Genomic DNA, 23,099 nt, shown 5'->3' on the forward strand with positions numbered 1-23,099 from the left:
ATCTGAGGTGTGCCTTTAAATTACATAGGGTTGCCACAGTGCCTGTTTCTATTGAGATGAGGATACTGCAGCGGTGAGCGAAGGAAGCAATCACAAACTTGTCTAATCTGTGGTCCCAGACAGGCTGCCAAGTAATGCTGGCACTAAGGTGACAGTACGAGGGGTGGAGGTCAGAGAAATTGTTTAGGAAAAAAGCATGTGGAGTTACTGGTCCTAGTAAATAGCGATAAATAGACCAACAATGTCTATTTTGCCAAATTTAATCTGGAGATCCGATGCTGCTTCAAAGATTCCTTTACCTCAATCAAATGTTCATGATTCAAACAACTAGGTTCATGTAAAATTGAATAAGTAATTTCCTCTTTTTTGACTCCTCAGAAACTTCGACAGCTTCAGAACTTCAACACACTAATGGCAGTGGTGGGTGGCCTGTGCCACAGCGCCATCTCCAGGCTGAAGGACACTCATGCCCATCTCTCCCAAGAGGTGATCAAGGTAAGTTCACCCTGTTGGAATGCATGAGGTGGGGCCGTAGAAGCTTTGCAAATAGGTCTCATAGGTCGGTATTATGGTTGGAAGAAAATACAGGAAACAGTATGGAGAGAAAGAGAATCACTCCCAGCCCTGCAGGAGGTCTAAGAGTTAAGTAAACTCTAAGGGAAGAAATGAAACTGAATATAAGAGTTCTCAAGGGTAAATCCACTAACCTGAGAGGAGACAGTTGGGACATTCGGAAGACACTAATCTATCACAAGGTGTTAGTAAGGCATGTTCAAAATGCTGAACACAATGAGACGAGAATGAATAATTGATTTAATGATGGGTCGATATTCATAGTAAATACCTAACACCGACGGACCGCGTTCCTCTTGTGATTATCCGAAAGTGATGAGAGATGGTGTGCACATGCTACTCCTACACCTGCTGCTGTTAGGTGCAAACTGCAAAGCAGATGAGAGGTGCGCTCCCATAGTGTCTTTTCCAATTCCTTTACGTAAGGCAATCCTTTATTTTAAGCGTCATCAGACAGCATGAGCTCCAGCCAAATGCATTTCGTTCATTAAGGAATTAACTTGATCAGGGCACAAAATAGCTGAAACCAGATCGAGATCTGTGATTCCTGGTTCCCCAAATGCTTTAAATATAGGTGAAGAGCGTAGTGTGTCAGTTCTCTATGGTGTCATCAGCGAGGAAGCGTGGTAATAAGGTGTGTAATATTGCGTCCTGTGAAGGCCTCCTTGATAAGAGCCTGGATGCGTGAACCTTAAGTGCTGCGCATCGAGTACGCTCCTTCCCGGGTCATCAGTGTGGGTCGATATTGGTTTAATGGCCATTTCTCAAATGTTGTGATTGTAGCTTTGCAAGGAAATTGTTATGTACGGGGTTTAGCATATTGAATCTTCAGACTTTGCTGGTTGGCAGACTAAGTAAGTCATAGGGCGTCATATATTTTAGCTTTCTGCCAGGTGTGGTTGCATATACTAAAGAGTGCCATATTTACAATTCAGAGTCATGGTTAATCCTCTGAATGCATTGTAAGTTTACTGAATAGCTCTCACAATTCATGTGGTCCCACAGCAGACTATTGCTTTTTGTTTTTCGAAAACATATTCCTAAAACGGGAGTTTGTATGTGAAAAATCAAAAACAAATGACCTTGACACCCTGGGAGCTTTCAGCCAGAGTATGAAGTTTATTTTATGTTTCCCTATTCGGGACTGCCTGGCTCCTCTTGGTGGTCCCGAACAGAGGTACGTCCAACTGTCCTTTAAAAACAGGCTGTACAGAGGGAGGTACTCAAGTTAAAGGTCTGTACTCTGTTTGGCTGTCTGTCTGTCTAAGGTTTCTGACAGCAGAGCTAATGGGCTACCATCAGTGGAAACATGACGGTCCAATAAACTTGAAGTAGCCGGACAGACAATGAGTTTCATGGATAGAAAATCATTTATGTCGAAACCCTTCACCCCTAAACCTATCACTCTAGAACTCTTCAGCACAGACCTCACTCTACACATTTAAACCCATTATCTGTCACTCTCCATCCCTAAACCTTTGACCCTTAAAAATATGGACTGTTACATTTTAGTCTACTAGCAAATGCATATGAACCAACAGCTTGACAATGAAATACATATGCCCAAATAGTATGTATGTTTCCTTTGTCGGGCCCGGGTAAAACAAACTCCATGCATGTTATATAGTCTATTTGAAGTGACAGAAGAGGCATTTCAGTGCACATTGGGCCTGTAGCAATAGTTAAAACTAATTAAGATGCAAAGATCACTTAATATGGAGCATTCCTAGGACAGCGTTCTGACCAAGGAATTCACAGGAAACTTTGTGTTATTTTAGGTTAAACAAAAGCTAAAAGCAATGTTGCTCATCTGTATGCTTTTTACCCAATTAAATTAAGTCATATACTATGGAAAATCATATTTCTTCAAATACCCTCAGGCGGTATGGGCCAGGCTTGAGGTGCGAAAAACGGCCTGTACCTAAATCTGCCATCCCACCGGCCTGGAGAAAGAAGACTTTCGACCTCATATTGAATGCAAGGCACGAAGAGGTTAACCTCTAAAGTTCAGGTCTATAAACCTCAGCCGTAACTACTGACGCGCAGGCACCCCTACACAGGCATCTGGGGAGGGGCAGGACATGGGCCGATGGCAGAGGAGGCGCCTCCCCCACCACATTCCATTGGGGGTGAATTGGCCCTCACATCTACCTGCTGATGTACTGAACAGCTCAACTTCAAAACAGAAGGTATGAACCTTCCCCATTCACAAAACGCTCCGGGACTTGAATGGAGTCTGGGACACAACCACGTCATTCTCAACTAGGTAACGCGGCGGTGAAGCCCTATGTACATACCCCAGTGATCGTTTTGATTTTTTTGAGGTATCAGATGCTTCTGTTTAAGGAGGGCAGGGCAGGTGGGAAAGTTGGGTTAGGGGGATTGTTAGTTTTGTTAGGCATCTTCCCACACAGTGACATACACACAGTGCAATTGGAATGATGTGCCTCCACACGAGTCACACACCCGCTTGACACCTACACAACTAGACCCATACATACTAGTTATATTAAACGTTAACAGCCTTAATAATAAAATTAAGAGGGAAAATATTTAAATACATTAAAAGACATTCCCCGAAGACATTATTACTACGGGGAGCACTCTTACTGGGTGTAAACTAGCTTTGTGCTTCTTGGGGATACTGGTGAGGATACCCGGTTTCATAAGAGATTATCGGGGTTTGGCGATCCTCCTCCATGAATCCTTACCTCTGAGAGTGAACATTGTGTACAATGGTAAATTGGGAAATTGCGTGATTATCCTGAGCCCATTCGGGCAGATGGAATGGATGAGAGTTAGTCTTCATGTCCTACAGCCCCTACCCTAATCGATCACACCCTTCAAAAAATACCATGGCTAACACTCTCTTAATCCCTTGGTGTGGCAGTAGCGGTTGGCGATTTCGACACCATCATGGACCACATTACAGATTCACCAAGGTCCATCTGTATCACGCAGATCACTTGCCCTTCCTAACTGGACATGATTCTTGGACTCCATGACTGATGGAGGACCTGAATGAATAGAAAAAAATGAATACACATACTACTCAGCCTCCCCTTCCTCCTTCTCTTTGCTCGATTACTTCTTGGGAATGCATGACTGGCATGCGTATCTTGCATAGATGCTTGTCAGATCATTCACTTTCTCAGTGATAAATAAAATGTAAAAAAAAACATAAAATGCCTAGTGCCTTGTGCAGAGAAGCCATCACAAGGACTTGGTGGTAAATTTGCAACATAGATTCCCTGCAGTTAAGAGCGTTGGGGCCAGGTGAGGGGGGGATTTCGAGAGACGACCACGAGGGAAAATTACTTATTCATTTAATTTTCCCCTCTTACCTACAGGGGCCCCAGCTGCCTGCAAAGCATACGCCACCAAAAATGGGCATTATTTAATCTGAACTTTAATAGCAGGAACATATGATGGAAATTACGGAACCAGGTTAGATATGGCTCAATGTCATTAATAGTGTAAATTTCAGCATATGCCAAAACAGTGTTCTTGCTGACTTCTGTCTGCAATCTCGTGTCGTTACAATTGGCTAAAAACAAAGTCTTCAATGTGCTCAGAAAACTAGCCTCTGTTCAGTTCATGATCTTTATTCGGTTGAAGACAAAACAACCATAAAAGTACATCCGTAAAAACAACATACCAATATAAAATATAACCAATAAAAACCGGACACATCATAAAATCCATATCATCTTAGTGCTACTGATAGAGCACGGGCTTACCTGGTCAACATACTCACCTGGGCCCATATGTTTATGTATACATTAAAACAGGTAAACCTACACTCAATCAATTGGGTTTTTTACCGTTTGGTTTTATACCATTTCTCCAGTATTAGGGTGTCTTTCATAGATTCACATGCTTGAATAATTCCCCGTCGTCGAAGTGGGAGTCCCACGGTACATAAAATAGTAGTAATATATATATATATATATATATATATATATATATATATAGTAAACATCATAAATATACATATACATATAAATATATAATATATATAAATAGATATAAATAAGAAATTTTAAAGTACCATAGAACAATATAGGCCAATAGAAGCCTAAAGGGAGAATTCACTTTAGTAACATATCCATGTCATTATAATAGTCCACATTCCAGCCAATCAGGCTGCAGCACCCTCTAGAACATTCTCCTCAGAAGCTCAAGCCCTCAGATTTTCTACCGCACGTCGTGTGAAGGGAGTCTCCCTGAGCTCTGCTCAGTTTCTTCAATCTTCAAACTTTTTTCATCTTCTTCTACAATGTCTTCAACAAAGAAATCTTTATTCAGGCCTTGTTCTGCTTGTGGAAAACTTCGCCTGTTCCATGAGGATCCTCATAAAAAGTGCATCTATTGCCTGTACCCGGACCATGAGGTGAGGGACTGCAAGTTTTGCAGAACTTTTTCTTCTAAGACCCTAAAGGATAGAGAGGCCCGTCTCCTTCTGTGGCTATAGAGGTTGAAGACTTCAGACAATCCTGTGTCTGATGTGGAGAGTGTGTCTTCCTTCCATTCCAAGACCTCTCTTAAATGTGGGTCGGAGTCTGAGATGCCTTCTCCTTTTCTAAAAAGGAAGAAGTTGGTGGATGCTCCAAGGTTTGTCTCCCCACGGGATCTGCCGGCCTCTACGGCTACGGGACCTGGTTGTCTGGCGTCGCAGTCCCAATCTGTGCCCTCGTCGTCCAAAACCAGTGCCAGCTCGTCGACGAGCTCGTCGACGCGCCCGTCGACGACGACAAAATCCGTCGACGTTGTGCCTACGATGACGACGACATGCTTTATGTCTTCGAATGACGACGACGACGTCCGCATCGTCGACGACGAACCAAGCGGTTAGGCCCATAACCTCCATTGTGAAGATCTCGTAGACGGCGAAGAAATCTGTCTCGTCGACGACCTTGCCAAAGAAACATTCGTCGACAACGGCCTCGTCGACGCGCTGCTTATTGACGAAACCTCCTCCGTCGACAGCTTACGGTACCACCTTCGTCGACGGTAGGCTCGTCGACGTCGAGTTCCTCGTCGACGACCACCTCCTTATCGATGACGAAGAAGAAGACCTCGTCGAGGACAGCCGCTCCATCGACGGGAAAAGTCCTGGCTCCATCGACATCTTCCGCACCTTCGTCGACGCCTTGTTCTACATTGGCGAATCCCAGAGACGACGGTTTCGACCACGAGCTCGTCGACGGGACACTATTCTCTGGCAACTGCAGCAACCTTTACTGTGGTGACAGCTTCTCTTGTTAAACGTCCCGCTCCACTGGTTTTGAGTCCTCTTCAAGGTGGTTCTGGCCCCCCTGCTCAACTCTTTGCGTTTGCAGAGGAGGAATCTTTGGATGGGTCTTATGTTGATGACACCTTTCGTCCTGCTGCAAGTCCTTCGGAGCTCAATATCAAATATCAGGACTATGAGGATGAGGACAATGATGACAGGGGTTCCCTCTTCCCAGTTCACGATGATCAACTGGATGTTGACCACGAGGTTCCTATGGCACAAATACCGGTGTCTTTGATATCAAACCTTCAGCACATGTTAGACGATTATAATCGTCGGTTCCCACCTTCTGCGCAGAATTCTCCTGCTCCGCCTCCTCCAACACAGGAGCCACTTCCTCTTGCTCAGCCAAAATCGCCAGTTCTTCCTGATCCAGATACTGACGATGATGACGTCCGCAATGATACGGACCAGGACGACGACGCTGTCCTTGCAGATTGGGACAACTATCGGGCCCAGACCCGACTCCTCCTCCTACTTCTCCCCTGGCTTCTCCTCCAGTGGACATTGGGGGTTTCCACAACTTGATGGTGAGAGTTGCGGAGCGTTTTCATTTGCCCATGGAAGTCAAACAACAAGACTGTTTCCTTTATGACTTCAAGGATCAACCTTTGAAGCAAGTACATACTATCCCGATAATTGACTTTATATGGCAGGAGGGACTTAAACTAATGGAACTGCCTAACTCCATCCCGGCCGTGCTTCCGCGCCTTGACAAAAAGTATAAGGCGCCTGCGGATTCACCGGCAAGTCTTGTGTCACAACCAAAAGCTGACTCTATCATTACGCAAGCCGCCCAAAAGAGGTCGCGTAACCGGGCAACTCTGTTAACTTCGCCACCGGATCAGGAGGGTCGCCGCCTGGATACCATTGGAAAGAAATTCACCACTATGGCTGCCACGACGGTAAGGGCGGCAAACTCCTTGGCCAGCCTCGGACGATATGACCGTCAGATGTGGTCAGAGATCGCTGCTTTGGTTGACCTGCTTCCGGACTTCTCCAGGGCGGAAGCCCTTAAGATCATGCAAGAGGGTGAGAAAATCTCCCCTGAAATTATAGACTGTATAATTGATATTTCTTCTACGGGTTTCAGGCAGTTCGCAGGTGCTGCAGTCTTACAAAGGCAGGGCTGGCTTAAGGCTACGGCTTTTCGGCCTGAAGTGCAGGCAAGAGTGCTCGACTTGCCTTTTGATGGAGAGTCCCTCTTCGGCAAGCATGTGGACGACGCCTTAGAGTCCATCAAGAAAGACACAGACACTGCTCATGCCCTGGGTTCTCTCCAGTACCGGAAGCGGCCCTTTCGTGGAGCACGTGGCAGAGGTACTTCCTCCAATTTTCGTGGCTCCTCCCAGTACCTCTCCTTTGGTGAAAAAGAGCAGCGCTACTCCTATCAAAATCAGAATAGGCAATCCGATTCCAGGCCTTATTGAAGGAAAAACACCTACAGAGGAGGTGCCGCCTCCTCTCCACGGGTCAAGTGTTCTCCTGCTCGGAAAATTGGAGGTCGAATCTCCCAACACTTCTACAATTGGTCAAAAATAACTTCAGATCATTGGGTCTTGGATGTCATCTTAAAGGGCCACGCTCTCGAATTTCTCAAATTTCCGCCCACCCATTGGACCTCCCCCAGCACATTTGAAGGAACTGTTTGCGCAGGTCGCAGTTATGATAAAGAAAGTGGCTGTCGAAGTGGTTCCTCGATTATAACAAGGCAAGGGCTTTTATTCCCGCTTTTTCCTTATCAGGAAAAAATCAGGAGAGTGTCGCCCTATCTTAGACCTCCGAGCCCTCAACAAATTCATCAAATCCCAAACCTTTCGGATGCTGACCTTGCTGGAAATCTTACAGTTCCTGAATCCCGAAGAGTTCCTCTCCACAATCGACCTCCAAGATGCATACTTTCATGTGCCAATCCATCACAGACACAGGAAGAACCTTCGCTTCACAGTGGGATCGAAACACTTCCAATTCAAAGTTTTACCTTTCGGCCTTCGTTACGCTCCGAGTGTCTTCACAAAGATCATGGCTCCGGTTGCGGCTTTTCTACGCTTACAGGGCATACAGTTCTACCCTTATTTAGACGACTGCCTGATAAAGGCTCAAACATTTCTTGCAGCAAGACAACACACTCAGACTTGCCTATCCGTCTTTCACGCCTTGGGTCTTTCCATCAATCACGAGAAATCACATGTCCGTCCAGCGGGAAACATCCTTTACAACGAAACTTTTACAACGCAGTGCTTTTACAACGCAGGTTTTACAACGAAAACCATTACAACACATTGCGCTGGGGGGCGCTCTAGGATAGGGAATAGATTTAATTTACTATCCAACACCTTCCCTAGTGTCCACGGGGACTGGAGTTGGAATAGTAAATTAAACTATTCACTATCCAGCACCCCAAAGCGCTAGGCGTTGTAAAGGTTTGCGTTGTAAAAACTGCGTTGTAACAGCATGCGTGGTAAAAGCATGCGTTGTAACGTCATACATCCCCGTTCAGCACAGCAAAGGATCTTTCTGGGGGCATTAATCGACTCTCGTCTGGCGAAGGTGTTTGTTTTGCAGGAACGACAAGATTGCATTGTCAAGATGGTGGCTCTTCTACGCTCAAGAAGGTCTGCTTTTGTCCGGATGTTAAAATGTTTTCTAGGCATGGCATCGTCCTGCATACAGCGGATCCCCAATTGCAGGCTACACATGCGAGTCCTCCAAGCGGAATTGGACAAACAATGGCGGCAAGTCTCAGAGTCGTTCAACGACAAAGTCTGCTTCACCCTCCGCATTCAGGGCACATTGGAATGGTGGGCTCACCTTCCAAACATCGCAACTGGGCTGCCGTTCCAGGACGCAGACCCCACACGTACCCTTACGACGGACGCTTCCTTAGAGGGTTGGGGTGCACACCTCGGAGGGTTGTCAGTCAAGGGCAAATGGACGCCAGTTCAATGCACGTGGCACATAAATCGCCTGGAACTCTTGGCTATCTTCCTTGCTCTGAAATCTTTCTGGCTGCTGGTGGAAGGGAAGTCGCTGCTGGTGCGTACGAACAGCACCACCAGTATGCACTACCTCAACAAGCAAGGAGGTACGAAATCTCTTCTGCTATCCAGACAGGCACAACAAATCTGGTAATGGGCGATTCATCATCGAGTCCAGCTAACAGCAGTTCACGTGCCGGGTGCCTTCAACGCCCTTGCTGACTCTCTCAGCAGATAGGCTACGGACAATCACGAGTGGGAACTCCATCAACCGACTCTGGAGTATGTGTTTCGCTTCTGTGGCCAGCCGGAGCTGGATCTGTTTGCGACTCCACTCAACCGCTAATGCCTACGCTTCGTAAGTCATGAGAACGAAACTGGGTCTAGACTCCTGACCAGCAAGGCTAAGTCCAATATAAACTAAACTAACAATACAAGTGCCAGTACTGGGTTAACTTCTTATGTATTAACCAGAGGAACTGTTATGAATCAAACATAGCAGTCTATTATCACATTTGTTACGAATTTATTTGAATACTTTTTCAGAAATTTTGCATATTTTTCAAACGAAAAAAAAAATATATATATATATATATATATATATATATATATATATATTTTTTTTTTAGTGCATATCATGAATATATACAAAATATACAACTACATACAACCTTTTTACAAATATTTACAGAACAGCAACTTTAATAACACAACCACACTGAAACTTTCACTCCCCAAGCATACCATTTATATTCGAAAAAACATTTATATTAAAAAAACACCAAATAACTCTGAGGTAAAGGTCCGTGTCAAAATTTCGCTAAATTATATGATACTCCAACCATATATCATTGGAAACGTAAAACACATCAATGATTTAATCAAAACAGATCATAATATATTTTCTCTTTAAATCTTTTATATGACACTGGACCAGCAAGGTCGACGCGTTTCGAACCCCCTTAGTACAGGGGTTCTCCTCAGGACCAAACACGATTTCTACAAGACAAAAAACGTGTACACCAAGTTACCTATCTGAGCTGAACACTACATAATGCATGTCAAGAACAGCCACCAGCCGGCTAGCCACCGCCTACCTTAATTAGGCGGTGGCTAGCCGGCTGGTGTCGGCATCCCCACAGCGGATCGAGCGGGAATGCGTTTTCGATCAACTGGTCTCACAAATTAGTTTGCGCTTTTCTGCCGATCCCTCTGATTCCACGCCTGCTACCCAAGATGAGACTTCAGCCGTGTCACATCGTCTTGATTGCGCCCAAGTGCCTGCGTCGCCCGTGGTTCACGGATCTTCTACTGTTTTCCCAGTGCGATCCGATTCTTCTTCGTCCCCTGCCTCATCTTCTCACCAGGAGCCAGGGCTAGATTTGCCATCCGGATCCGGCGTCTCTCCAGCTTCACGCTTGGAACCTGAGCACACTGAATTTGCACATCTGACTATTGCTCCTGAGTGCAGAGAAGTGCTTGCTCATGCACGCGCTCCTTCCACAGTCAAGACCTATAAACTGAAATGGAAACGGTTTTGATGTCTGGTGCCACAAGGAGAAGGTCGATCCTCTGCTCGCCACACCTGAGCAAATCCTGCCATTTTTCCTCCTTTTAGCAAAGTTGGGACTTTCGCATTCCACTCTTAAAGTCTTCCTGGCAGCGATTTCCCGCTTTCGCCACGACGGTTCCACGTCACTGTACTCCTCTCGGATCATTCGTAAGTTCTTTAAGGGCCTGTTCCGGATGTTTCCACCTATCCGGCGTCCACCACCTGCTTGGTGTTTGAATCTTGTCTTATCACAGCTCCTCCAACCTCCTTTCGAGCCTATTCATTCAGCGGAATTAAAATTCCTTACTTGGAAAGTTGCCCTCCTCCTCGCACTTGCATCCTCCAGGCGAGTGAGCGACATCTAAGCTTTCACCATTCAGCCTCCTTTTCTTCAATTCTCAAGGGACGCTGTTACACTTTGTATGAATCCTACATTTATTCCTAAGGTTTCTTCTGACTTCCACCTGAATGAACCTGTCATTCTCAAGACTTTTTTCCCAGACCCTCAGTCTCCCGCTGAGCACTCTCTTCATTCTTTGGACTTGAAGCTCTGCCTTAAATTCTACATCCAACGCACTGCTGCCTTTCGTAAATCAGACCAGCTCTTTGTGGCCTGTGGACGGATGCGCAAGGAACATGCGGTCACTAAACAATCCATTACTCAATGGATTTCTTCTGCCATCTCCTTCTGCCATAAACGGGCGGGCAAGCCTCTTTCTGCTCCGGTGCGAGCACACTCGACGAGGGCAGTTGCATCCTCTACCGCCCTCTTTGCTGGAGTGCCTCTACATCAAATCTGCAGGGCGGCAACGTGGTCCAGCAGGCACACGTTCACGAGGCACTACTGTCTGGAGGCAGCTGATGCTGCAGACACTGCTGTGGGTCAAGCGGTGCTACGAAATCTCTTCAGATAGAGGTGAGCCTCTGTTGCTTCCCTCCTCCTGTCATAGAAGGTTCTTTCATATATATGCAATGTTCATATGTGCATTTATTTGCTTGCATTTGTTCTTATTGCCTTTTATGACGCTCATGTGTTGGCGTACTGCTTTCTATTCTTATTCAAGCATGTGAGTCTATGAAAGACACCGTAATACTGGAGAAGAACAAAAGTTACTTACCTGTAAACTGTGGTTCTCCAGTATTGGTGTCTTTCATAGATTCACATGCGACCCACCCTTCCTCCCCTCAGAGGCTCTCTTCTCCTCATGCACTCTTGGTCACTTTGGTGCTACAAAAATCTGAGGGCTTGAGCTTCTGAGGAGAAGGTTCTAGAGGGTGCTGCAGCCTGATTGGCTGGACTGTGGACTATTTTAATGACATTGATATGTTACTAAAGTGAATTCTCCCTTTAGGCTTCTATGGGCCTATATTGTTCTATGGTACTTTTAAATTTCTTATTTATATATATTTATATGTATATGTATGTTTATGATGTTTTCTATTTATATATATATATATATATATATATATATATATATATATATATATATATATATATATATATATATGTATATTACTACTATTTTATGTACCGTGGGACTCCCACTTCGACGACGGGGAATTATTCAAGCATGTGAATCTATGAAAGACACCAATACTGGAGAACCACAGTTTACAGGTAAGTAACTTTTGTTCTTATCTTACCAATCCAAGTCACCGATACCTATAGTCCTAAAGGATCAAGGGAGTTAAAGAGAGAATAGGTAGCAATAATAACATTTAGCATTTCATAAATTAACACAAACTCAGGAAAGGTTTAAAATCTTTATCTAAGTAAATCTTTGGGAACTTATAAAACATGAAACTCAAATGAATTTCTTATTCTGTTTAGACTAATGCAGATTTTAAAACATAAACAATTTTAAATGATTTGGAGAGAAAGCATTTTAAAAAAAGAGGGTGGGTAAGAGAAAGGGAAAACAGTACAATGACAAACCCACACTTTATAGTTACCTAAAACGGTGTGATGACCAACCCTGGTCATTAGCTGAGTTAAGAATAAGAATCCCAAAGTATAGGTGCCAGCAGGAAAGAACAGGTGCAAGCCAGAATCAGGACAGGTTACGGACCAATTTGGATCAGGATAGGACCACCACTGGCTAAGACCAGCACCACAGTTAATATTCAAAATGCCAGCGTTGTAAACCCTCTCTGCAGCTAACAGTCAAACCCCGATTGGGTCATCGATCTCCTTTCCAGAAACCCGATGGGGTTATCGAATCTTCTGACAGAGTGCTCCGCCAGCAACTCTGCTCCCGATCACCTATTGAGTGCGTTGGGTCAGTGACAGGTCAGCTATTCGGACAAGTCGGACAAACTAACTAGCTAAGCCTACCCTAGTTATACTATTTTTCAGGTCAGGGTACCACCCCCAAATGTTGCAAATGTGTGAATCCCACAATTTTATTGGACAAAGAACGAGGAGTAGCCATCACACCATATTTTTCTAGAAGCAACTTGTCAATCATGTATTCAAGTCGTTCCCTCCCATAACTTTATCTACCCATGTTCTTTATTCTGCCCAGTAGTGAAATGTATCAATGATTTTAAAACATTTAATCAATTTAGCTTCCTCTGGCAAGGCAAGGAGTTCACTCTTCTCCACCTTCCATGTCCGCCTTGGCCATGATTCAAGGCTACAGCTTCTGTGGCTTCAAGACTTGTTGCGCAGGCGTAGTTTCTCCAAAGATGGAGTTCAGCAAAGCATTTAGGCCCATAATTTTGTAACATGTAAAAAATAGAAAAGAAACAGTTTTAGAGACACTGAATAAATGAATGCACTGTATACCACTTCTTTCTACTCTATTCCCATTAATATATTTTATACTATTGCATTAAATATTAAGCGAAAACAAATAGCTTAGCAAAGCAGCGTTGCAAGCTTCTTGCACGTTAGGACACATAACGGCCATCTTAGTTCTATTGCGCAGAAGCAAACGTTTTCCCACCAAGCATGTCACGTGAGCATGACAGACACATGCGCAGTACAAAATCCCGCGTAGCAGCGGCCATTTTAGTGCAAGCGCATAATAGTTAGTAAAAGCACATTGGCAAGCTTTCCCAAATGCCTAATATGTTGTGTAATGCAATATTAATAAGACAAAACATGTTAGTTAGTACATTAATATTATTATCGAGAGGGTTGAGTACGAGCAAGTCACTTTACTTGTAAAACCTTGCTCCATCACTACTAAAAAACACAATGAAAGATAGTCAGTCATCATATAATATAATATAGTAAAGAGGGATAACTCGTTCATGATCCACTATAATAAGCTTTCTATATTTTTATTGCCCGTAATATAAAAAGTGCTATATTGTAGCACAGAAAAGGATCGCCTAATGACACCAAATGCTTCATCGCCACTTTATAAGATCTAATAATCCGGGTTAATAACAAAGGTTGTAAATAAAATGCCCTGGGGATCCGGTACAGCCTCTAATGGTCCTGGGGTCTTAAAAAGATCAATCAAGTTCAGGCAGATACAGGTATTGTAAATGTACCGGATCCATGAGATTTTAAAGTAATCGTCCAGCTTTAGGCAGTCTGTAAGAACCGCCCGATTAAATCATATTTGGCTCTTTGTCCAGATCTTAAACTATAGGAGAAGGGGCTACATCTTAATAGTGTCACTGACAAACCTTAATCCTATTTCAGAGTGACAGATATAGGAACTGGTGGATTTTGGCACAGTTTTAATAAAGCTGTTGTCGATCCTCTCCAACCCAATTTGGTCACTAAATCCCCAGACACCAGTCCCATAACTGCCATTTGTACAACATTTTGCTTAGTATTTAGTGGTAAGCTCTCTAATGGGCTTACTTCATAATCTGGAAGCACAACCAAAGACCGCCTCTGTTGTTTTAGCAAGAGCAGCAACCCTAATATTCTTTAGTGGACCCCAGGTAAGTTTCTCATCAAATAGTATCCCAAGTTAGAAAAATGTAGGGACAGTGCCCCTGAGGACAATGCCTTCCTTCTTTTGGGACCCAAAAGGCTTACATGAGTTATTGTCTAATTGACCACAAGATCCAGACTGGCCATACAAGTACAAAACGGTTCTGCTTCACACATAGAAAGAGAAAAATGGCAATCAGGATTGTTTTTGTGCAAGAAGGTGTCCTTTCCTGCACAAAAACAATCCTGCTTAGAATGCAGGCACCCTTGAATCATGGTGAAAGGCTGCCTGCGTTGGTGCTATGCTGCCAAAAGTGCGCCAGCATATGGAAAGGATGATGATGATGATTTGTGATGTTAAATCTGGCCCATTTCTGCCCTATCACACAGTGTAGAAAGGTGGCTTGCTACAGTGCACTGCGTGAAAGTTTGATAAGTATGTCCCCAAGTTCCGAACTGCAGTTCTGACATATACAACACTATTGTAAGAGGGAAACATTTAGGGAGAAAGAAAAGCAGTTTAGTTCAAAATAGTTGGTAAAGTAGACCTTGAATAGGTGTTCATCCTCTCGTCAGCCTATTGGCTCTCAAATGAGTTTTCAGGTATGATGGCACTTCTTATTCTTTGGTTATCAGTACTGCTTTGACATTAGTTTAGATAATACATCATTTTCAATCTAAAGGATTGCAGAGAAGTTTAACTTGGTAATTTCAGGGAGTGTAGGTCCATACTGCCAGTGATCCAAATTGCAATTCAGGGAAATACCGGTCTGTTGTAGAAATGGTAATGCCACTGATTTTTGCATATTATTACTCCTTAAAGAATTGACCCAGGTTGACCAGTCAATATTGGTTGTGTGGTCGAGGAACTACTTCTGTTGGAAGTCTGTCACCTAACAGATTCCGCTGTTTTGCTTCAGCCTAATCATGAAGTGTCAGTTTATGGATCTGCTCTTTGAATTTTCATCTTGGAAACCCGCTCCTCTGCTCAGCTGGTAGGGAATTGTATTGAGCATGTGAATATCTGATGTGTGCACCACTTTGTCACTTGCAGTTCTGGAACTGGCAGCCTTTCTGCCCAGCACCCATGATCTAAGTAGTTCTTGCAAAGTGTCGTCAGGATGGCCAGTATTTGTTTCCTCACCACAGTTCTAAAAATGAGTATGGCACCACCATGAACTGATTTATATTGTGATTAAAATTGTTATCACTTATCATCAAAAAAAGAAATTCAGTTGGCTTGCGCTTGTAACCATCCACCTAAGTAGTCCCATGTAAGGGAGCAACGTGAATGTAAAGACTCCCATTCCATATGTTGAGTGTCACAGTCTTTTTACTCCACTCCTAATGAAAATTGCCAAGTGAGACAAAATAAAAATGCCAAATCTCAAACTCACAGTAGCTACTTCTGTCTCTCTGCAAGACAAATAGACAGTGTATTAAAAAATCGAACTGATGAATGAGAGACTGAAGGCCCTAGAGTGAAGTAATCCACTAGCATCTAATCCAAATGAGGTACAACAGATACCCTGGACCCTCCTCGAGTAACACACAAAGAGAGAAGTATAGCATCTGGTACAATAAACCACTCCATGTCTAAACGAATCTTAGTAGATGATCCCACAAGGACTAAATATCATGGGACAGGAAGGCCAGAGTCATTCACCACAGGTGGGATTACAGTGCTGGCACTAATACAATGAGTTCCATGACTATTTGGGATGAATGGAAAACAACAAATAGGAGTAATCATTTTCAACCAGGTCTTACCACCCCTATAGGAGACAGAAATTCTTAACTCAAAGAAAGAAAGAGAACTTGGGGCGAAGACATGAAGCTGCAGATCAGTGATTCATAATGTAGGTAATGGGCTGAGGTACAGCCATAGACAGAAAGCAGAGTTATCCCATTGAGTAACAAATCTCTTTCCAGGAGTTAGGCCCTTTGGCCAAGAAAAACAAATGGGTAGAGGATACCATCAGCCAGAACAAACACATAGATTTCTCTACTGTGCTAAGAACAGTCCGAACAGATGCATACCTAATATGGTTTTTACTAATAATCCAAATGAAATGAGTACACGTCCAGTTATCTGATGCAGAAAAAATCTACATGGTTGGGGTTGCCAAATTCAACCCGGGTGGCATTGTGAACCAAGGCTGTCTGATTACTTAGGTAATCTACTGGACACTGACTGTGAGATAATTTTACTCAGTGATTTGAGCAGATCTGTCTAATTCCAAAAGAGATCCCAACATGTCCCTATTGATGACCATCTTGAGATAATTGTTTTTGACCCTGAGGTTAAAAATAGCTTCTGTCACTTCACTGCCACACTATATCTCCCATCAATACCAGAATCCAACTTAAAGTAAGACTTATACTCTAGACTATTGAATTCAATGCCACTGAATATGCTCACCTGGATAGTCTAGTAACCCATAATTGGAATGTTTCTTTCATTGATCCAGTAAATCAAAACACCCTAGACTTTGATGCATTAGTCTGGCTTTATAATTCAGAATATAAATCGACATTATATAGCCTTGGTTCGACAGTAGCAATCATCGACACAAAAGAAAGTAAAGAGGAAAGCTTTATGTTGCTTTCTTGGAATATTGCAGACTTGAAAATAAAATCAAGGACCCTAATTGGATTACGTTCATGAAAGCCTTTGATATTTCCACCTTCCAAGAAACATGATCGATTTACCCTGTTTGCTTGAAGGGATACACAAACTATAGTAAAGACGCAACAATGAAATAAGGGCAGAGGGTAACCATATGGATCAGTGTCCGAACTGACTGTATGGTTATAGCTCAGGATCAATCAATCAATCAGAGTACTTGTAAAGCGCACTACTTACCCGTGAGGGTCTCAAGGCGCTGAGGGGAGGGGGTTGGGGGTGCTGCTACTGTTCGAAGAGCCAGGTCTTGAGGAGTCTTCTGAAGGCGAGTAGGTCTTGGGTCTGCCGTATGTGGGTAGGGAGGGTGTTCCAGGTCTTGGCGGTGAGGTAGGAGAAGGATCTGCCGCCGGAGGTCGTACGTTGGATGCGGGGCACAGAGGTGAGGGCGAGGCTGGCCGAGCGGAGCTGGCGGGTGGGGGTGTGGAAGCTGAGTCTGCTGTTCAGGTAGGCTGGTCCGGCGTTGTGGAGTGCTTTGTGTGAGTGGGTGAGGAGCTTGAAGGTGATCCTCTTCTTGATGGACAGCCAGTGTAGATCTCTCAGGTGGGGGGTGATGTGGTTGCGGCGGGGGATATTGACGATCAGTCGGGCGGAGGCGTTTTGGATGCGTTGTAGTCGTCGTAGTGGTTTGGCTGGGATTCCTGCATAGAGTGCGTTGCCGTAGTCCAGTCTGCTGCTGACGAAGGCATGTGTCACCGTTCTTCTTGTTTCGGTCTGGATCCACTTGTATATCCTGCGGAGCATGGGGAGGGGTTTGTAGCAGGAGGAGGAGACTGCGTTGATTTGTTTAGACATGGAGAGGGAGGAGTTGAGGATGAATCCTAGGTTGCGTGCATGGTCAGTGGGTGTTGGTGCTGTTTCCATTGCGGTTGGCCACCAGGAGTCTTCCCAGGCTGAGGGGGTGGGTCTGAGGATGAGGACCTCCGTCTTGTCCGAGTTCAGCTTCAGACGGCTGCTCCTCATCCATTCGGCGATGGCCTTCATTCCCTCGTGGAGGTTGGATTTGGCGGTGTGTGGGTCCTTGGTGAGGGATAGGATGAGCTGGGTGTCATCGAAGTAGAAGATGATGTTGAGTTCGTGATGGCGGGCCACTCGTACAAAGGGGGCCATGTAGACGTTGAACAGCGTTGGGCTGTGGGATGAGCCCTGGGGGACGCTGCAGATGATGTCAGTGGCTTTGGATCGGAAGGGTGGGAGGCGGACTCTCTGGGTTCTGCCTGAGAGGAAGGACGTGGTCCAGTCAAGGGCCTTCTCTTGGGTTCCGGCTTCCAGGAGGCGTGCCCTTAGAGTGCGATGGCATACCGTGTCAAAGACGGCTGACAGGTCCAGGAGGATGAGGACTGATGTTTCGCCGTTGTCTAGTTGGCACCTGATGTCGTCTGTGGCGGCGATGAGGGCTGTCTCGATGCTGTGGTTGCGTCTGAATCCGGACTGGGACGGGTCTATGATGTTGTTGTCTTCCAGGTGGCGGGCCAATTGCATGTTGATGATTTTCTCAATGACCTTTGCCGGGAACGGGAGCAGGGAGATGGGCCGGAAGTTCTTGAGGTCCTTGGGGTTTCTTGAGGAGGGCGTTGATTTCAGCGTGCTTCCATCTTTCCGGGAATGTCGCTGTTTCAAAGGAGATGTTGATGACCTTCCGTAGTTGGGGTGCGATGGCTGCGTCTGCTTTGTTGAATACGTGGTGTGGGCACGGGTCTGACTGAGATCCTGAGTGGATGGAGTTCATGACCTTGCGTGTCTCGTCGTCGTTGACATTGGACCAGAAGGTCAGGCGGTTGGCGCTGGTGGAGTTCACAGGGGAGGTGGTATCTGGAGTAGTCGGGCGGTCGTGGTGTTGAAGCTGTTGTGGATGTCAGCGATCTTGCGGTGGAAGAAGATGGCTAGTGAGTCGCACAGTTCTTGTGAGAGCGGTATGTCGTTGGTGTTGGCGAGTTCCTTTACGATGCTGAAGAGCTCTTTGCTGTTGTGTGCGTTGTTGTCCAAGCGTTTTTTGAAGGAGGATCTCTTGGCTAATCTGATTAGGTGGTGATGTCTGTGGATAGCGTCCTTGTGGGCTGCGTGGTTGTCCGGTGTGCGTTTGTGGAGCCATGTCTTCTCCAGTTTCCGGCATGCACGTTTGGAGGTCTGGATCTCGTCGGTGAACCAGGAGGCTCTCTTGCTGGTGTGGCTGTTGGAGGGTTTCTTGTGCGGGCGAGGGTGTTGGCGCAGTCGACAATCCACTGTCTGAGGTTGCGGTCTGCGGTGTATGGGTTGGTGGGGTCGGTGGGTGGGTTCTGGGCGAAGGTGGTGATCAGCTGGTCGTTGGTGACTTTGCTCCAGCAGCGGCGAGGGAGCTGTTGGGTGTGGTGGTGTGTGGTTGGTTTCTTGAAGGTGAAATGGATGCAGCGGTGGTCGGTCCAGTGGAGTTCGGTGGTGTGGTCAAAGGTGACATGGGAGCCTGTGGGGAAGACTGGGTCTAGCGTGTGGCCGGTGGCGTGGGTGGGTGCGGTGACGAGTTCTCTGAGGCTGAGGTTGGCGATCCGAGCGGCGGAGTTTGCATCGTTGTTCTCGAGGTGGAAGTTCAGGTCCCCGAGGAGGATGTAGTCCATGGAGGCGAGTGCGTGGGGGCTGGCGAGGTCGGCGATGGAGTCGCTGAACTGAGCCCGGGGTCCGGGGGGTCTGTAGATGAGTGTTCCTCTGAGGGTGGTGTTGGGGTCGGTGTTGATCCGGAAGTGCAGGTGTTCGGCAGTGTTGAGGGTGTCATCTGCGTGTGTGGCAACCTTGAGGGTGGACTTGTGGACGATGGCTATTCCTCCTCCGGCTCCGTTGGCGCGATCCCTGCGGGTGATCTTGTAGCCGTCTGGGATGGCTATGGCGATGTCGGGCACCGAAGCGTCGTTCCACCAGGTCTCGGTCAGGAAGGCCACGTCTGGGGCGGAGGTGTCGATCAGATCCCAGAGCTCGACGGTGTGTTTGCGTGCGGAGCGGGTGTTGAGTATGCACCGTAGGTGGTTGGGTCCAGTCCTTGGAAGTTTGGTGGTTCTGTCGCAGGTTAAGCTGCAGGTGCGGCAGGAGAAGAGTCCGTGAGTTCGTTTCGGGGCTGCCTGGATGCAGGTGTGGTTTCGGCCGGCGTTGAGTGCGTTTAGGGTGCTGGCGTCGTAGTGGATTTTGGTGTTGTGGCGTTCGCGGGGTCCAGGGGTTCTGGCGCGGTCCAGGCGCGGATGGGCGCAGATGGGCTTGCCTTCGGCGCGCCTGCTGCGCTAGTCTGCTGCGCGGACATGCAGCTGCCACCATAATAAGGCGGGGAGGGAGGAGCAGTTGGGAGGCGGCAGAGGGGCGGAAGGGGACGGTCAGCGGCGGAGGGAAAAATGGCAGGAAACCCGGAACACAACAGTGGGCACAGATGAGCCAAGCTAGAAAAAAACAATCACAGGCACGGTAAAACAATATAAATACAATAAGCAGACAAATCACAGTTAGCAAGACGCTACTAGGAGTGAAACTGCTAGAAAAATAAACCTTAGACCAGAACCGAGATCAAGGGTGGCCTCGAACCCTGCACGGAGGTACTGGCTGGCTTCAAGGCGAAGCAGAGCACCGTGGAGCTGCCGGGGAGAGTGAGGTCCTGGGACCAAGGTTGGCTTCATAATGACATACAACATTTGTAGATCAGGTTCCAGACTGGTACAGATTTGAATTTGTAGAACATTTATATATGAGGAGAAAGTACAATTGGAAGGAGTCCTTGACAACTGAGTTGTAGAATGAATATTAGAAGTGTTTGTAACTTGTAATAATTCTGCCATCATAGTTGGAGATTTCAATCGCATGTTGAACCCATCCCCTTTATCAGGAAGTCCTGAAAGACGAGGGCGATGTATGGGGTGTCCTGTATACAGAGGCCGCTCCCTTTAAGACTGTTAACCCACTAGTGATAAAGCTTCTGGTTGAGCGTGGACTCCATGCTTGTAATGTGCAAATAGTGCTCAGTGTACCAGCTAAAGTGACCTTCAGGAACGGTAGATGGGTAAGTGATATTGATTATGTTCTTTTACATCTTAACAAGTTGTGTTGTGTTAAATAGTTTAAAGTTGCTTCCTCTGTGGATAGTGATCACGACCCAATGGTTCTCACATTGAAAAGGAGCATTTTTAAAAAGCCAAGTGGACCGAACCATCTGCATTGAGCGTATATATCAGAGTCCTGATATTGAAACTAATAATCGAAGAGGTGTGAAATATGCAACTATTTTGGATAGTCCCATTCTCTCAGACATGTGTAATGCCAAAATACACACTCATTGTTGGGCTTAAGTGCATTCAGTAATGTCTCCATTGATGATCGTGCCATTTTCCCTTTTTAACTGCTGTGATCCTTTTATAGTTTTTCCTTGCTTTAGTTATTTTGCATCTGTCGTCATCATTAAGAGCTGATCATAGCTGTTTCTTTAACATTTCATAATCATTATTATACCAAGGATGAGGGGAAGTTTTTTGTGTTGCACCAGCATTAATTTCATTTGTCAAATACATATTAAGCTATCAAAAACGTTGCAGTGAATATCCAATATGTCATGATTACTTATAGAGGCCATAGCATGCAGTGCTTGTATGGATGTAACCACATATAATTGCACATGGTAGTATAACTACCATATCGCTTCCTGAGACCTACATTTTCCAGATATGAGGGTGTACACTTCATGAATGTTTATAATGCTGGAAAAGATGACTTACCTTCACGTGAGGAGGCTTTTCCTCTTTCTCTTGAATACCTTCCAGGGAACAGTGTAAGCATTCCGCTATCTTTGGATGAGGTTCTCGAATTAATAAAAACACAGAAAGCAGGAAAGGTCCCTGGGCTGGACTGGGTGCCAGGTGTTCTATACAAATCTGAGACAACCGTCTGAGCCTCTTATATTTGTGCTGTGTTTAAGTCGATAGCTGGTGGCGCCTCTGTTTCTAAGTCATGCTTGGAGGCCAAAATAGTTCCAATACATGAGAAAGATAGTCTGTCTTATCCGAAAAATTACGGACCAATGAATTTGACAGATAATCTTTAAAAAAAATTGTGAGAGTCATGTTGAAGAGATTCAGAGCAGATGCATGCTGTCAATGTCCTCTTCCACTTACAGGAAAAAATGTGAGTACAATCACCCAGGTCCTTAGATATGTTATTGCTATGGAAAGTATTCACCATATGGAATTCATCTGTATATGTGGCATTTGTGGACTTGAGATTTGTGTTCAGTACTGTACCACAGACAATCATGTGGAAGGCACTCTATTAGTTGGGTGTTCTCAGCAGTCTTCTTGTATTAAACTTTCAGCTGTGCACTTTTTAATAGTGCCATAGAATGTCTAGCTTTGTGTGTTCAGAACACTACCACATTAGCTTGCATAAGGATTTCCACATTTATATTTGCTGATAATGCTTTATTGATTTCTAAGAAGGCCAGGGATTTGCTAACCTCTTAAATAACACCTCAATATTTTGTCAAACCAATGGTTAAGAAATGAATGCCACTAAGATGAAGTTAATGATTTTTAATCAACGCAAACGTTATAAGAGATCAAACTGTCTAGCTGGTATGATCATTGAGCCTGTGAACCAGTTTGATTATTTGGGCATTCTTATGGTGGACATTATTAAATGGACATAACAGATTACCAAACATAAAATCATGCTGAACCATAAATCAAAGGCCATTGTATCTTTTGAATTTGGCCACAGTTGATGGCGTACAAATTTGGGGCCCATAAAGTGCTCTAGATGAATCTTGATTTCCAACTGAGGTTAATCATTAAAATCAATACATTTCAATAACGTGAAGCACATTAGGCTCCATATGGAAGACAGAGAGTGGTTAAGTTTCAAACCATAAAGAGATATAATAAAGGTTAAACACTTCTCAAATCCAAATCATCAAATTAGTATCCATCAATAAATAAATGCATTAAGCAGTTATGAAGATCATATTCATTCAAAGTCTTATAGTGGAAAAATAACTCCGTATTCAGTTGTCTCAAGGGAAAGTTTTAAAAAATCAGCTCTCCCAAAGAGCGCCCTTCTTCAACCTAAGGTTTGTCAAAGTGGACAAAAAAACCATGAATGCTATATGTCCAGGACACGGTCTA

The 23,099-nt window shown here is 45.0% G+C and overlaps 1 protein-coding gene across 3 annotated transcripts in view; it reads left to right on the top strand.

The window, feature by feature from the left end:
- The window catches only part of LOC144781995 (RAS guanyl-releasing protein 4-like), a 426,385-nt gene that overhangs the window by 220,131 nt on the left and 183,155 nt on the right, over window positions 1-23,099 (top strand). For all 3 annotated transcript variants that reach the window (XM_078661092.1, XM_078661093.1, XM_078661094.1), the window contains one exon: window positions 379-495. In XM_078661092.1, the coding sequence (XP_078517218.1) occupies window positions 379-495 (117 nt within the window). The remainder of the gene's footprint in view (window positions 1-378; window positions 496-23,099) is intronic.

The sequence above is a fragment of the Lissotriton helveticus genome, chromosome 9 (assembly GCF_964261635.1).
Source record: "Lissotriton helveticus chromosome 9, aLisHel1.1, whole genome shotgun sequence".
Taxonomy (NCBI): Eukaryota; Metazoa; Chordata; class Amphibia; order Caudata; family Salamandridae; genus Lissotriton; species Lissotriton helveticus.